The 14,002-nt window shown below is 42.7% G+C and overlaps 1 protein-coding gene across 1 annotated transcript in view; it reads left to right on the forward strand.

Moving 5' to 3' along the window:
- Positions 1-14,002, forward strand: part of ndrg3a (ndrg family member 3a) — a 36,758-nt gene that overhangs the window by 8,840 nt on the left and 13,916 nt on the right. The window contains 2 exon segments of the mRNA XM_034686940.1: positions 8,003-8,090; positions 10,256-10,288. Coding sequence (XP_034542831.1) covers positions 8,034-8,090; positions 10,256-10,288 — 90 coding nt within the window. The 5' untranslated portion in view covers positions 8,003-8,033.

Here is a 14,002-nt window from a genome sequence, read left to right on the forward strand (position 1 = left end):
GATTACTCGAGTACTCGCAATTATTATTATTTTTAACATTAAACAAAGATAAATAAATAAAAGTCCGTCAGACATGGACCTACCAGACCAGAATTGTAGTAAGTTCTGCTGCCTTTTCTTCAGACATCTATTCCACTCTTGTAGTTGTTGTTCTCTTTGATGGTAGCTTGTACTCCGGCTCAACTAACGCGATCAGCTCTTTGAAGCCTTATCCTTCCACAAAACTTAATGGGAGCATATCTCCAGTTACCATTTTGGTTATTATCAGGCTAATCTTCTCCGCTCTGGTTTCATCACAACGACGTGTGCTAACAGGACGAGCAAACATGCCGCAGGTGTCTCAGACGGTTCTGTGTTTGTTGTGCTTTTGCTTTCGGTTGAATAACGTGTTCCTAAAGTGTTGCCGTAGCTGCCATAAAACAGTTGTTTTTGCTGAAATCTGGCTCGTGTGTTCTAAAGCTGAAACCATGGCCGGAGAAGTCAAACGTTTATATCCCGTTAATTATTTTCCTACCTAGTATATTCATTTAGGCGAAAACAAAAAGCACATGGCCACACATGTAACGCTGTATGATTATTTTGCCAGGTGCGCGAGTAACAAAATGCTATTCGAATAATGGGGTCAACGACGAGTACTCGAGTACTCGTACCCAAACCTACTGTCTGTACAGCTGAAAACACACAGACTCAGAAAATTCACTTAGAATTGAGTTACCATAGATTAGTGCAGGGATCAGGTCTACTTATAAACCAGACCAAGGCGAATGCTTGTATAGTATGTTGTAACGAGCAGGGGGGACCAAGAGAAGGCTGACTCACATCCAAGCTAGACAGAACGGATAAACTGAGTGTGGAGTCTGCTGGTGTGAGACGACATTTTACCAGTGGAAAATACTGCTGTGGGTCTCTGGGTTTGTATGTGTGTAGTGAAGTTAGCATGGCACTGGAAGTTAGGACGAGTAATCATATGAACCACAGCGCTGCACTTGGAAAGCCAGTTCTCTGAGACTCTCTCCTGGCCGTGTGCGTTTTCATTGGAGAAGTGAAGCATGCTGATGATGTCAATAGACGTGTGGCTATAAATCAATACAGCCAGATGCTGCTGTTCAATCTCATAAGACCATTAGCAGATAAAGTGGCCCCTCCAGGAATAATGTAATTCTTTAAAAGCCTTGAGATAGTAAGGAGAGGGGTCCTGCTGTCAGTGGCCCAGAATGATCCCAGATCTGTCGGTGCTTTTATTCGTCTCAGACTGCGCCTGTTTACATCTGTGTTTACTAAGATGTCTAATTACAAGCAACAAAGTCTGTCCCCAATGTTGCGTGAGGATGGAGGTCAGGGTTTGTGCGAGAGTAGTGCGGGGCTCCCTTTTTGGCAGGCAGATTAGTACAGTGGCTGCTATGTGCCAATGAGTATCTTTGCTGATGAACCAGGATTTTCCTCCTACACACACACACACACACACACACACACACACACACACACACACACACACACACACACACACACACACACACACACACACAAAATGCAAGTGATGTTTTTTAAGGATTAAAGAATAAGAGGCAGTTGTGCGGTTCATTGAACAGATGTTTTTAAGAGGAGTGCACACTATGAATAAATATCATGACCTAGAACACAAGGTCAGAAGTCTCCTCCCACTCACAAATGCTGTGTGTGTGTGTCTCATACCTTCTCATTAGCACTTGCAATATTGTGTGTGTCTGTGTGTGCATGTAGGTGTCTGTGTGTTTTATCCAATGCCCCATCTAAGTACAGCCCCTACAACATTTTTATCACTTGCTTTTGAGTTATCGCTGGCCGGGGGCTCAGGATATTAAATGTAATAGTGACTGAGAGAGTCTGCCTTCAGATTTGGTTTTCCAAAGAGGGGATGAGTCAATTATAGTAATGCAGTATTTAGCATTTATTAGACCTTTTGTAATTCTGGAAGGATCAAACAAGGATGTGGGTATTTGAGGAGGAAGATTTGTGTCTCATAATAGCTGTCCTAAAATAGCCTCTCTGTCAGGTTGAGTTGCATACTGTATCTTCACTTCCTTTTATCTTTCAGAGATTTTTTGGCTTTGTCATCTATTCAGTGATTGTCTGCATGAATCTCTGTGTGTCAACCATCATGTTATCTTATGTGTGCACAGGATCAAAGCTTGCCTAACAGGACTGGTTTCAAAGCCAGAGGTGGGTGATGCTCCACATCTTTGAGGTGGGGGTATTTCATAAGAACAGAACACTTTGATCGAATCGTGACAGAGAGAGAAATCACAAAGATGTCTTATTGTTACATTGTCAAGAGAATAACAGAAAAGATCTGTCAGTTTGTGCCAGAAGAATCATAAGAGCTGTGTGGAGGATGATGGATCCTCAGGAGAGCAGGCTGTCAGTTAATTAAAAACAAGAAGCATGGGTTCATTCTGGTGTGTGTGTGTTTGCTGACAGTATCAGCAGGAAATAATCTGTGCTACTGGTCAGTTTTTACATGACTGAGAACAAACTCCAGAGCATGTGTCCTCCCTTGTCTCTGTAATTCAGCTATCACCCGGGCTGAATTAATTTCCTCCACTAATTCTCTTACCAAACTGCTCAGGTAAGAGCAATAATCTGGAACTGAGCCTTGTCACAGTCCATTAGCCTTACTTCGGCAGGATTGCAACTTCTGCAGAATGAGAGCTGTGAACACAGGATTGGCCTGGTTATGAAAAGTTGAAAGAAGTTTCTAGTACTTTCCCCTGGATGAAAAGGTTTCTCAGTCCATGAGCAATGCATCACCGTACTGGTGACTGTGCAGGAGCACACTGTTCCCACCTGTTTGTGGCCTTGACAGTACAACACTCTTGCACATAATGAAGAGCTGACATACAAGTTAGGCTGTTGGCTGATCTCTGGAATTTGTGCTGGCCTATTTTCTTTTGTGATGTGATGCCTGGTGAAGTGCAGAGTGATGGCGGAGGCTCTGGTGGAGGACAGACACACCAGTGTTCATTTGTGAGAGGAGCTGCCATTATAACAATTTGTCACAGAAAGCATTCTTCTTTGAGCACAGAAGTTTCTCCCCGCTTTCCTTTGGTACGTTGAGTCTCGTTCTTTCTCTGTAAACTTTGGTTCATAATGGTGTCCAATGTAAACAGTATGTCGTTGTTACTGTCAGAACCGCTAATTATTTAGTTTGGTTAAATGTTTGTCTCTAAACTACAGATAGACGGATATGTTTTTTTCAGGGCCGATATCGATACTGATTATTAGTAGTCGAGGAGGCCGATAACCGATATTTGGAGCCAATATTCATTTGCAGTAAAAGGGGAAATATTGGCGTCAAAATTTTGAATAATGCAAACTCCAACACTTAACTTCGTTTAAATGCCTTTAATTATATGTTTATTAAACAGCTTTTCAGATTTGCAACATGTTAAAGGTTTTTCAATTCTAACAAAAAGTGCAGGGAGCTCCCAGGCTCAGCAGCATGTTTTATAAAGTTCAATGAAAACTTAACAAATAAAAAGCTAAAGTTTTCTACAGTAAATAAAGTTTTCCAAAATGTCAATATAACTGAAATGTTAATGTTTCACTTATCTTTGTTTTATGGGAGTATTTCAGTGTTTTTTAAGTGGGGTTTTATGAGTTTTAAATCACTAGTAATTGTAGGGGCCACAATGGATGCTGCTCAGCTCGTCCCCTGCAATGAGAAACTGCAGGAGAAATGGACCTAGGCTACGGTTTCTGCAGACGGTGTCATTTCTGCAACGTGATTTAGTGAATTTTGAAATCTTTGAAAAAGGCCGATGCCGATATGCGTCAAAATGCTGAATATCGGCGCCGATAATCAACTCTGATAATCGGTCTATCCCTACTCTAAACAGCTGATTAGTGTGCTGCAGACGGAAGACGAAAGGGTCCCATGACAGCAAACTAAAATGCAAAAGAATTTCCAAACAGATATGATGTATTTACACTGAGAATAGTCATTGGTTGGAGTGTGTTAAAATTAGCCAAATTACATGGTAGAGCTGGTCTGGTCTGTAGCCGTTGATAGACTAGCTTCTGTTCTGGTTCTCCAGCCTCTTTCTCAACAGAGGGCCTGAGCTGACCGGCATTCCTGTAGGTCGTACACTTACTATTGACAGCTACGTCATACAGCTCCAGACCAGGTTATAAAAACAACCTGATTTCAATAAGAAACCCGGCTGAATACTCTCAGACGCAATCAAAAATATTATTTAAAGAGCCTAATAAGGAAACTGATGTTTTTGTTAATAGATTTGTGAATCTGTGGGATGGGATCATAACGGGGTAATTAACATGTTAACAGTTGACTGTGTCTCAATCTCAGGCCTATATGAGATCATACTTTCACACCTGTAGAAGAGTCGTATGAGGCAGACTGCTATCAACACCCAGACGCCACACACCCTCCATCCCTTCCTCACCGCTTTTACTGTAAACCTTTGTGACTGCAGAGTGACGGTGTGAGGCTAGTTTGGGATTTCTGCTTTTTATCCCTGCATGGCAATAAAACCGACTGAGTCAGGGTCTCCATGGAAACCCTGAGGTAGGTTAATATGAGGTCAACACAGTGACATTCGCTTGAGTCAACCTATAGCCATAGGGGTCAGACTTGGCCAAGCATGGCCATCATTATGTGAATGATGATGATATTGAGTAAACCTGAAGTTTTGGTTGCCATGGCAACATTGAGGGGGGAAAAAAGGCCTAATTAAAGGGTCACCGCCACAGCCGGGCTCTCAGTAGACCATCATGCAGCCTGGCTGTGTAGACTTCCTGCCAGCCCCGATAAGATGGAGATGGATAGAGAAAGACACGGAGAGTGTGTGCATAGACTGGAGGAGGACAAAGATGAGGAAGGAGGCGTCGGGGATGTGTTCATCAATCACTCTGCACCGTCTTCTGACATGGCAGCTACAGGACCACTAGATGTTGGCAGGGACCCCATATCAACGGTCGGTGTTTTGGCACTGAAATAAATCCCAACCTGTGCAGCGGGGTGTTGAGGTGAAGGCTTGTCTCCTCTTAGAGATGGGATCCTGCATGTGAGGTCTGAGCTCTGTTTGCCAACTGGAGAGGAGAAGAGGAGGGTTGCTAAATAAGTTATCCATTGATTTAACTGACGGCTGTCAACATGTCTTTGCTTTTCTTTTATGAAGTAATTGTGTCAGCATTGAAAACTCCCCAATCTCCCAGACACAGCACTGATACTGAGCCGGACTGAAAGCTGACCTTTGCTGTGCAGAAAAGGCCTTGTGTGGTTTTTCTCTGACACAATTTGTTTCTGCTGTCAGATTTTCACTCAGCACAGCCCCCATGTCCCCAGCTGCATGGCATGATTTAGCACTGAGATGAGGCTCAGTTGGAGGCTACAAGCCGCTCAGAGAAATGCACCTGAAGAATAGATGAGGGAAATCATGTGTGAGAGCCAGCATGTGATGCTTGTGTTACTCATCTGGAATTGGCAGAATGACTCAGATTGATACTGGAGACCATTTGGGAGAGTGAGCCGGCACTACTGACAGACCTTCTGTTGAAGCTTGAGGGACTCATTCTACATCATCAGCCCTGTCAGTCCCTCCCCCATTCTCATCCACATTAATGGCATGGTGTGAATATGGGATCAAGCCCGCAATCTGCACAGACTGCAAATAGACTTTCCCTCCTGTGGTCTGGGACTACTTTTACTGAGTTTTTGTTACACAAAGCTGTGCTGTCAGATCTACAGAACCAGCATGGCTCATTGGACTCTCCATGATTGTCAGGGGTAAATGCTGCTGAATGACTTATTCTACCACTATCTCTTTCCCATGTCTCCTTGCCTCATATCTGTCCCTCAGGGATTGCCCAGTTTAGAATAAACACCAGCAACCAGCTTCGTCTCTATGGCAACAGCTGCGCATGCTGAACGGTAGAGCAGGCATAGAGTCGGTTGGAAAAGGCTAGGACTGGTGGTAAGTGTTGCTGAATGAGATCTGCTGTTCCTTCAGGAGATTTGATGAAAGGTTAAGGGGTTCTAAGATCTAAAGCAGCCACCAAGGGGACATCCCTATCTTTATAATGATAGAAGGAAGAGGCTCAGAATGATGGGGGGATGGATGGTAGGTAGTTGACTGGGTTACCCACTAAAAGGGGTCAGTGGGGTTGGGCTATGAAAGCCCCCCAGTCAGTGTTTCAGTTGTCTTAAGCTCAGCCTGACCCCGTCTCCCTTAACACCTCGATTACCCGGCTAGCCGACTACAATTAAAGCAGCTTTTGCCTCGCTCCCACTTTCTGTGACAGCCTGAGGAAGTGTTGGATTGATCCGGCCAATACGGTCAAGCATGCAGAGTATTTGTTTTTCTTTTCTCCAGTTCGCTTGTCTAAATATTATTTAGTTCCGCCACTGAGCCGGATTTGTCAGCAGGGATTTCATCTGGCATGTTTTCACTCCCCATGCTGATGGCTTAGTACTTCCAACACTCAACGTTGCCGCATTTTTTTTCCTGACTGTTTTATGTAATTTGAGGATTGAGCTCAGTTGTTCCCATCTGCCTCACTGCCTGTTTTCAAGCAAGATACAATCTGTTGCCAAAGTAGGACGACCTTTAACCTGTTTCATGCGTCATTAGACAGCTGTCTGTTCTAACCTATGTCAGGCCATCAGAGGATAAACTGCTGCTAACACAGAAATGAAAGACCTCATAATTGTTGGTACTTCCTGCTCTTAGTTTACTGCTAGCAGCATCACCAGCCAGCCATGAAGGTTAAACTAGCATCTCAAGGTCATTCCATAGGACTGCTGTGACTCAGGAAGTGGTGTCGCTGCTTCTTCACTTCCCTTGCCAAATTGTGTTTGCCCTTGCCTCTTGTTTGTTAGCATTATGTGTGTCTCTTTGATGATAAAGAGACGCAGGTCGTCATGCAGGTTTGTGTAGCTTTGTCTTCTCTTTGTAAGCATCGACCTAGAAGAGGCAGAGGCCCCATCTGTCGTTATGTGCAACATGAACCACTCTGGGCAGATTCAGGTAATTCAATACCACTTCCTGCCCTCACCTTGTGCAAACAAGCACGGCCCAAGATGTACCATTTTAAGACAAACTGTGGGGGGATTGCATTTTGTTCTGTAATTATGTGCTGGGACAAACAGGTTGCTTCAAGGAGAAAACAAATGAGGTGGGCTTTAGTGCTTCCTGTTAAACCTGGTCTGATTCCTCTGTATGTGTGTGCTCACGTTTGCACACTATCTGTGTGGACGAGAAGTATGACCTTTCCTGAGAATTTATGAAGAATTCGCCCTCTATCCCCTTGCTGTGCAGCTTTTGTATCATCATACGTATCTCAGTGTGAAGTCAGAAAGACAAGGACCCGAACCAGACTGATGACTCCGCTGCCTGTGCGACAGTCTTAAAGTTCTCACTACTGGACCTGTATCCGTTTATTAATAATACAAAACACTTTGTGGTTTTAATTATACTGTGATGTTATTAACTCTCTGTTTTCTGACAGTGAGTTAAGTAACCCTGGGTTTAAATGTATTTTCCCATCAGATCAAGAACCCCTAAATGTGTTTCCTGCCTTTCCTTGATCTCAGGGAAATTGTATTTATTTCCCTTTTTTTCTGACAATTATCCTCTCAATTTCCTCTACCCACCTACAGTGGCTTTACATACCCCAGTTATAGAACAACATGTTTAAACAACAGATGTAATCATTCAACTGATAATTATAAAACTTGTGACAACAACAATAAAGAATATAATAGCAGCAAACAATCACCATCAAAGGAGATTTAGATGTGAATGCAGTTCACACATCTTTGGTCAGTACTTAAGAATGAAAGGATCACAGAAAGAGGCACAGTGTTATCTGTCTTCCCTTGGATTAGCAGTATTCTTCTTGCCAGCAGTGGTGTTAATGCAAAACTCTCACAGTGTACTATTTTGCTTTTTTAGCAGCTCATATTTTTATGTGATGTTTTTTTTTTCTCTCTCTCTCTTTTTAGACAGAGTTGTTTACAGAGACGAGACAAGAAGATGGATGAGCTGCAAGATGTACAGCTGACTGAGATCAAGCCGCTGCTGACCAACAAGGTGAGTTTAGGAAAGGACAGAACAGTGACAAGCTGCTCGGCAACAAGCACAGAGATGTGCACCTGCAACAACATGAAGAAGCACTCGTATAAACCAAGCAGACATGTTGTGCACACTGAGTGAATGAATGAGCACCCCATATGATCTCACACAGTCAAATACATACGCCAGTACACAAGGCATGCAGACTCTGCAGTCCCTCTCATCAAAGTGAATTATTCATATCTGCTCGACTGTTGAGAGGAAAAAGAAAAGAGGGGCGAGAGCAAGTCAAGAGAAAAAAAAAGAAGGTTGTAGACGGAATGAGGCGAGAGAAGAAGAAATGTGGGATGTATAATGTAAGAAATCCAGAGTCAGAAAAAACGTTGAGCAAGGAGGGGAAGAGATCAAAGGAGACGCTGGAAGAAACTCATCTCTTTATTTTTACCAGCTTGAAAGAATCTAGCAAGTGAGAGAGACGGCAGAAACGGAAAGAAAAAACTCAGGGAAGGATCAAAGCTTCTCCGCATCCTCTGTCCCCCCTGCTTGTCCCCCTCTTCCTCTGCCCTGCCCTGTCTCAGCAGCTGATGAGCTGATTAGGATTACTGTGTTCTGTGGGATCACAGCAGTGTTTGTTCCCTCTCAAAGGCAACTGTCACAGACAGTCAGGAGGGTACAGTGCCTTGGAGGAGGAGTGAGTAACGATGAATCAGGTCTGAGGGGAGAGGAGGCTTGGGGGATTGTCGCTTCAGCGGGGGTCTGAAGACTTAGAGGGAGCATATTTCCCATTGTTGGCTCTGTGTTTCGTGATCTAGATGTCTTATGTGAGGTGACAGTGTAAATGATGTAGTCCTTAAAATTGTTTAAATGTAGGCTGCTGGAACTGACCTCTCATGCCACCTAGTGGCCAGCTCAATAAAAAGAACCACCAGGAGACTTGAAGCACATGGAGATAATGACATGATAATAGTGATGATAGAAGACCCTCATTTTGTCTCTAATCCTATTTAGAAGTGATTATAGTATGTAATCATTTCCATACAGGTAACACATTTATGAATGATGCAGCCTGGCACATGGATGAACAGTACTGTCTGCAGCAGCAGAGAGCATAGAAGAATCTGTTTAATGGCCTTTAGCAAAGGTAACTATGCAAGAGATTACATTTGATCTCACTGTAGAATATATGTAAGAAGAATGAAATAGATTTGAACTCATTTAGTGCAACAGTTGGCATAACCATTAATAAATCAAACATTAAGGGAAAGTTGCATCACAAGTTTTTGCTAATAACATAGAACCTAAGACGCATGTTGATTAAACCTCTTAATGGAGTCGATGCTTCCATGTTTTGGTTCACTTGAAACCAAACCAAGAACTGTAAGGCCCTTCTTGTACTTCCATCATACCTCTTCAGTACGTCAGCTGCATCAGAACTTCATTACACCAAGTGAATAGTATAGGCTACAGATAAAAATGTGCTTGTGTGATTTGTGCATGTGGCACAGATTAGTGCTATTTTAGTAGAAGAATGGGAGAGCATTAAAGGCATTATCTGTCTTTACACCCATATGCACCCTGCTGGTCTGGACTTCAACTGAATCCCAACTGAATCTCCTCTGTTGTTGCTGCCCACCCTCATTTCACTGCCTGTTTGTTCTGGAGCTTTCTGCTGTCTGAAAAAAAACAGGCAAACACAGACTGGGACAATTTAATGAGAAAGCTGCACCATCACTGATATTATCAGCTGTCCAAAGCTCTAAGTGATGATTATGGCTTCACAATGAATTGCAATATCATTGTCATCACAATGTGAGCATGCCCCAGTAAACACATCCCAATGACTGCTCTAATCACGAGAAGGGAGAAGACTGTTTTATGTATACATGCTGTGCTTTCACGCTCAGAGAGCCCACGGTTGACCTCTCACGTGGGCATTACATTCATACCATATGGCCAATAAACTGAAGCCTCAGCCAGCCTTCAGCTACAAGCTCATCATTTGATCTATTTTCTTTTTACACATGTAGACTTCTGAGAGTTACATATGTGTAACAAAGCTTCACAAACCACTCCTGACATCAATAAGAACCCATCTACAATAGAGACTGTTTTGGGCTTCTCTTAGATAACTGTGGCCTGTTTGAGCCTTTTGTATATTTTAACTGTTCTCCTCTTTTTTGCAGAATACACGCAACTTTCAAGATTTCGACTGTCAGGTGAGTAATGCTCTCCACTTCTCTAAAGCACTGTGGTGCTGTGGTTAGATGGGGGGTTGGGGACATGGCCCCAATCTCAGAGCCTTACTGCTGAACCTATATGTTTGCTTGCCCTACATCACAGAGAACATCCAGTTTAACAACAAACCACTTTTTAACGTACAAAGCATTTATTATAGATAAATCAATGAGACCTAATGCCACACTTGGTCTTAATGTTCTCAGGTGGCAACCTGTCAATGTGTTTGGAATATGCAAGCTTTTGCAAGCTTTTACTCCAAGTGTGATTTCATGGTGTGTATGTGGAGGAAGGGACAAAGGTCTGTCTACAACAACCTATAAAATGTTGTTCTCTGTTTATATACACGGCACCATTACATTGTACTTAAAACATTTCTGGAGAGGGTTTGAAGACGTGGGCTTGATTCTTTGAAAAATATGTTGGTCCAGGTCCAGAATAGGTTTTTTGGTTTTTTTTTACTAACTATTAGGGTTCCAAAGGGTTGGAAAATTTCCATGAGAAGTTAAGCTGGGGAATTTTGGAAATATTCCAAATTGGAAACTTTCCATGGGAATTTATAGGAATTTATGGGAATTTATGGGAATTAACTGGGAATTTAGGGTAATTTAATGGAAAGGTATCATATCTAAGCATAAATATTTGTTTTGTTATAAGCAGACATCCATCCATAATAGAAATCATCTGTGCATGTGATGGAGGAATGCACAGTGCATGTAGTGGGTGCGGTCTCAATATCCCTGCAGTAAGCAGTGTGCTATGTGCATGTGATTGAGGAATAGCATAGATATTCAACTGTACTTGCATGAACTCTGGTTGTTTTAGTCAGGATTATGCTAAAATATATTTCCCCCAACTATATTTAAATTCCCTATTAAGAGCCAACCTTCAATTTAGTAAATTCCTGGTTCAATCCCATAAATTCCTCTTAATTCCCATGGAAAGTTTCCAACTTTGAAAATTCCCAGAATTTTGCAGCCCTACTAACTATTGAGGTGAGCAGCAGCTTCATTCTATACATTGATTTTGGGATTTCTTGTTCTTACTGTACCATGGATACTTTACACTGATACAAAAAGACATCATACACTCACACTAGTGACCTATTCACTCTACTTTGTGTAATTTTTAAACAAAAGACCTGACCTGTTTTTTGAGAAAGACAGCAGGATCACATGAAAGATAATTACGTCTTCCCCGTGGAACTAAAGACTTCCCTTAAACACCTTTCTCACATGCCAGTCTACTCTCTCCCCTTGTTCCCCTTCTATTGTCAACCGTAGAAGTATTAGAGGTTATTGAGTTTTTGACTGCCTTGCTTTTCCTCATGGGGTATCAGGTGTCATGTGTGAGTTTGATTTGTGACATGTTTTTTATTGAATGTCAGAAAAGAGATGTACAGTGATCTCAGAGATTTTGATAGGTGTCCCGAGTCGGTGTCTCTGCAGTAAAATCGTGTCTCCCTTTTCACAGTAAGGATCTCATCCATAGTCGTGTCGTTTTGTGTGATAATGCAACAAAATGATCATTACATAAAAGGGGGTATTGTCCCAGAGCGGGCTCTGTTCCACATTTCTTTCTTTGATGGTACTTTCTTGAGAAAGGGGGTAGCGGCTCTTAGCATCTGTGCTGTGCAATTAGTATTCTTACAAGGACTCTCACATGAGGGAGGCCTTCCCACAGGCGAGCACTCTGCTGTGTTTCGTGAGCATCGTGGCTGCAAAGGGTTAAACCTTTCATCCCTCTCTCACTTTCTGCAGTCACGCCTGCTCCCAGCATCCCACCCGTGCTAAATATAGCTGCTGCAGGCAGGGGAGGAGAGTAAAGCATGTTAGCTGGGGCAAGTATGCTACATGCTCCACAGCATCCATTCTAGTCTGCATCTTGTTGCGGTAACATTTATAGAATGCTGCTCTCTCTCAGCTCACATGCCTTTTTTTTACTCACTCTCTTGAGACATGGGAATGTCCTGCAGTTGTTCTATAAAAACATTGTGCCTATGTCAGAGCTGTTGGAGCAGACTTAAGCATATTTGACCTTATTTAGATGGCAGCCATTTTGACCTCACAGACTGACTCTTTGAACTCTATCTAGAAGTTTTCCCTAAGACTAATGCCCTTAACAACAAAGTGAGGACTTAAAACTTCTATGAACTAACTGTCTAACTGTGAACCTTCTGCTGCAGTTTCAGCATCCTGGTGTTGTTAATGCTAGTTCCCCGTAGCCCTGTAACGGCTTACAGTGACTCCTGTATATAACAGAGCAGTGTTTAATGTGTGAAGTAAAACCAATACACAGTGAAAAGTGTAACTGTCTTGTGTCCTGTAGTCAGACTATCCATGAATCTGGTGAATCAAGAGTTAGCTACCTTGCTGCAGTTTTAGCTAGTAGCTGCTGTATCAAGGCAAAACATGTGTTAACCAGCAGAACTGGACATTAGAATGAAAATTGATGTGGTCAGCTGTTTTTTTTTCAGCTGTGGGAGAGAGAATATGAAATAGTGGATATTCATTACTATTTATTCAACCTTATATATACCAAGCCTGTGCTATTTAAGATGTCTGTGTTGTAGGAATAAGATGTTTAATGTATTTGTTCCAGGCTATCTCTATCACAGAGATTCAGAATACAATATAAATGGAGCCTACATGCAGTACAAGGCATTAGCAGCAGACTTGCCATGAATACAGTCTGCGAGTGGGGGATGGGTCCTCACCGCTGCACCATCACTCTGAGCAGCCAATGTGACATTCCAGCAGCTGGAGGACGAATCCAGCTGCTCTCGTCTCCATTCCTCCGCTACTAAAGCTCCCACCGCAGGCGATACTGAGGTACTGCAGCAGCCGTGTTATTCACCTGCAGAGGGAGAGAGAGGGAGGAGCGGATGTTTGTGGGGAGGTGGGGTGGGACAGGACGTTCAAGATGGTGTGGTGCTGCTGCATTCTGGCTTCTCGTATGATGTCCTGCTTACACCTCTGTGAAGCAAGGGTGGGAGGAAGGTGTGAGTCAGCCTCCTCCACCCATGGGATCTGCTGGGCATACTTAAGAACACTGAGTTACTTTATGGGCAGGGAAAATGCTGACTGTTCACTTTAAAAATAGAACATCTCAGGGCTGATGGTGTTGGCTGTGGAGAGAAGAGGGAAAGCTGGTATCCATGGAGGTGGACTGCATGTGATGTTAAGTGTACTGTTTGGATTGTTCTTTTTGACTTATTCCAACTGTTATTATTTTATACAGTTTAAGTAGTTTTCTCTGTTTTTGTTCATATTTATGTATTCATTTATCATTTCATTGTTTTTGTCAACACATTCAAACCTGACCTTGTAAAATTGGAACACAAAGATCAGTAGAGTCCTGTCTAATCCACTACTTCAGCAATGGCTGCCAAAATTTTGCCTTTGGTGATTTAAACCCCCACTGTGTCAGTGCGTACAGCAGAGGGCGCTATAAGCCTGTTCATTGCATGCTAGAGGGGCTATATATTGTGTTCTGTACTTTAGGACACAATGCTTTCTTGCTGGTTGTCTCTGTTACATGAACCCAAATGTAGACTTCAGTGAAACACAGAAGCACAGAGTATTTAACAGACGTTGTTCAGTCACAGTATGAAAAGGGTAATCCATGTCATGTCACAAATTAATGCAGAATGGTTTTGGATGTGTGCATTTTGGATGACATTGGATTTGTCACAC

Source organism: Notolabrus celidotus, chromosome 1 (genome assembly GCF_009762535.1).
Source record: "Notolabrus celidotus isolate fNotCel1 chromosome 1, fNotCel1.pri, whole genome shotgun sequence".
Classification (NCBI taxonomy): Eukaryota; Metazoa; Chordata; class Actinopteri; order Labriformes; family Labridae; genus Notolabrus; species Notolabrus celidotus.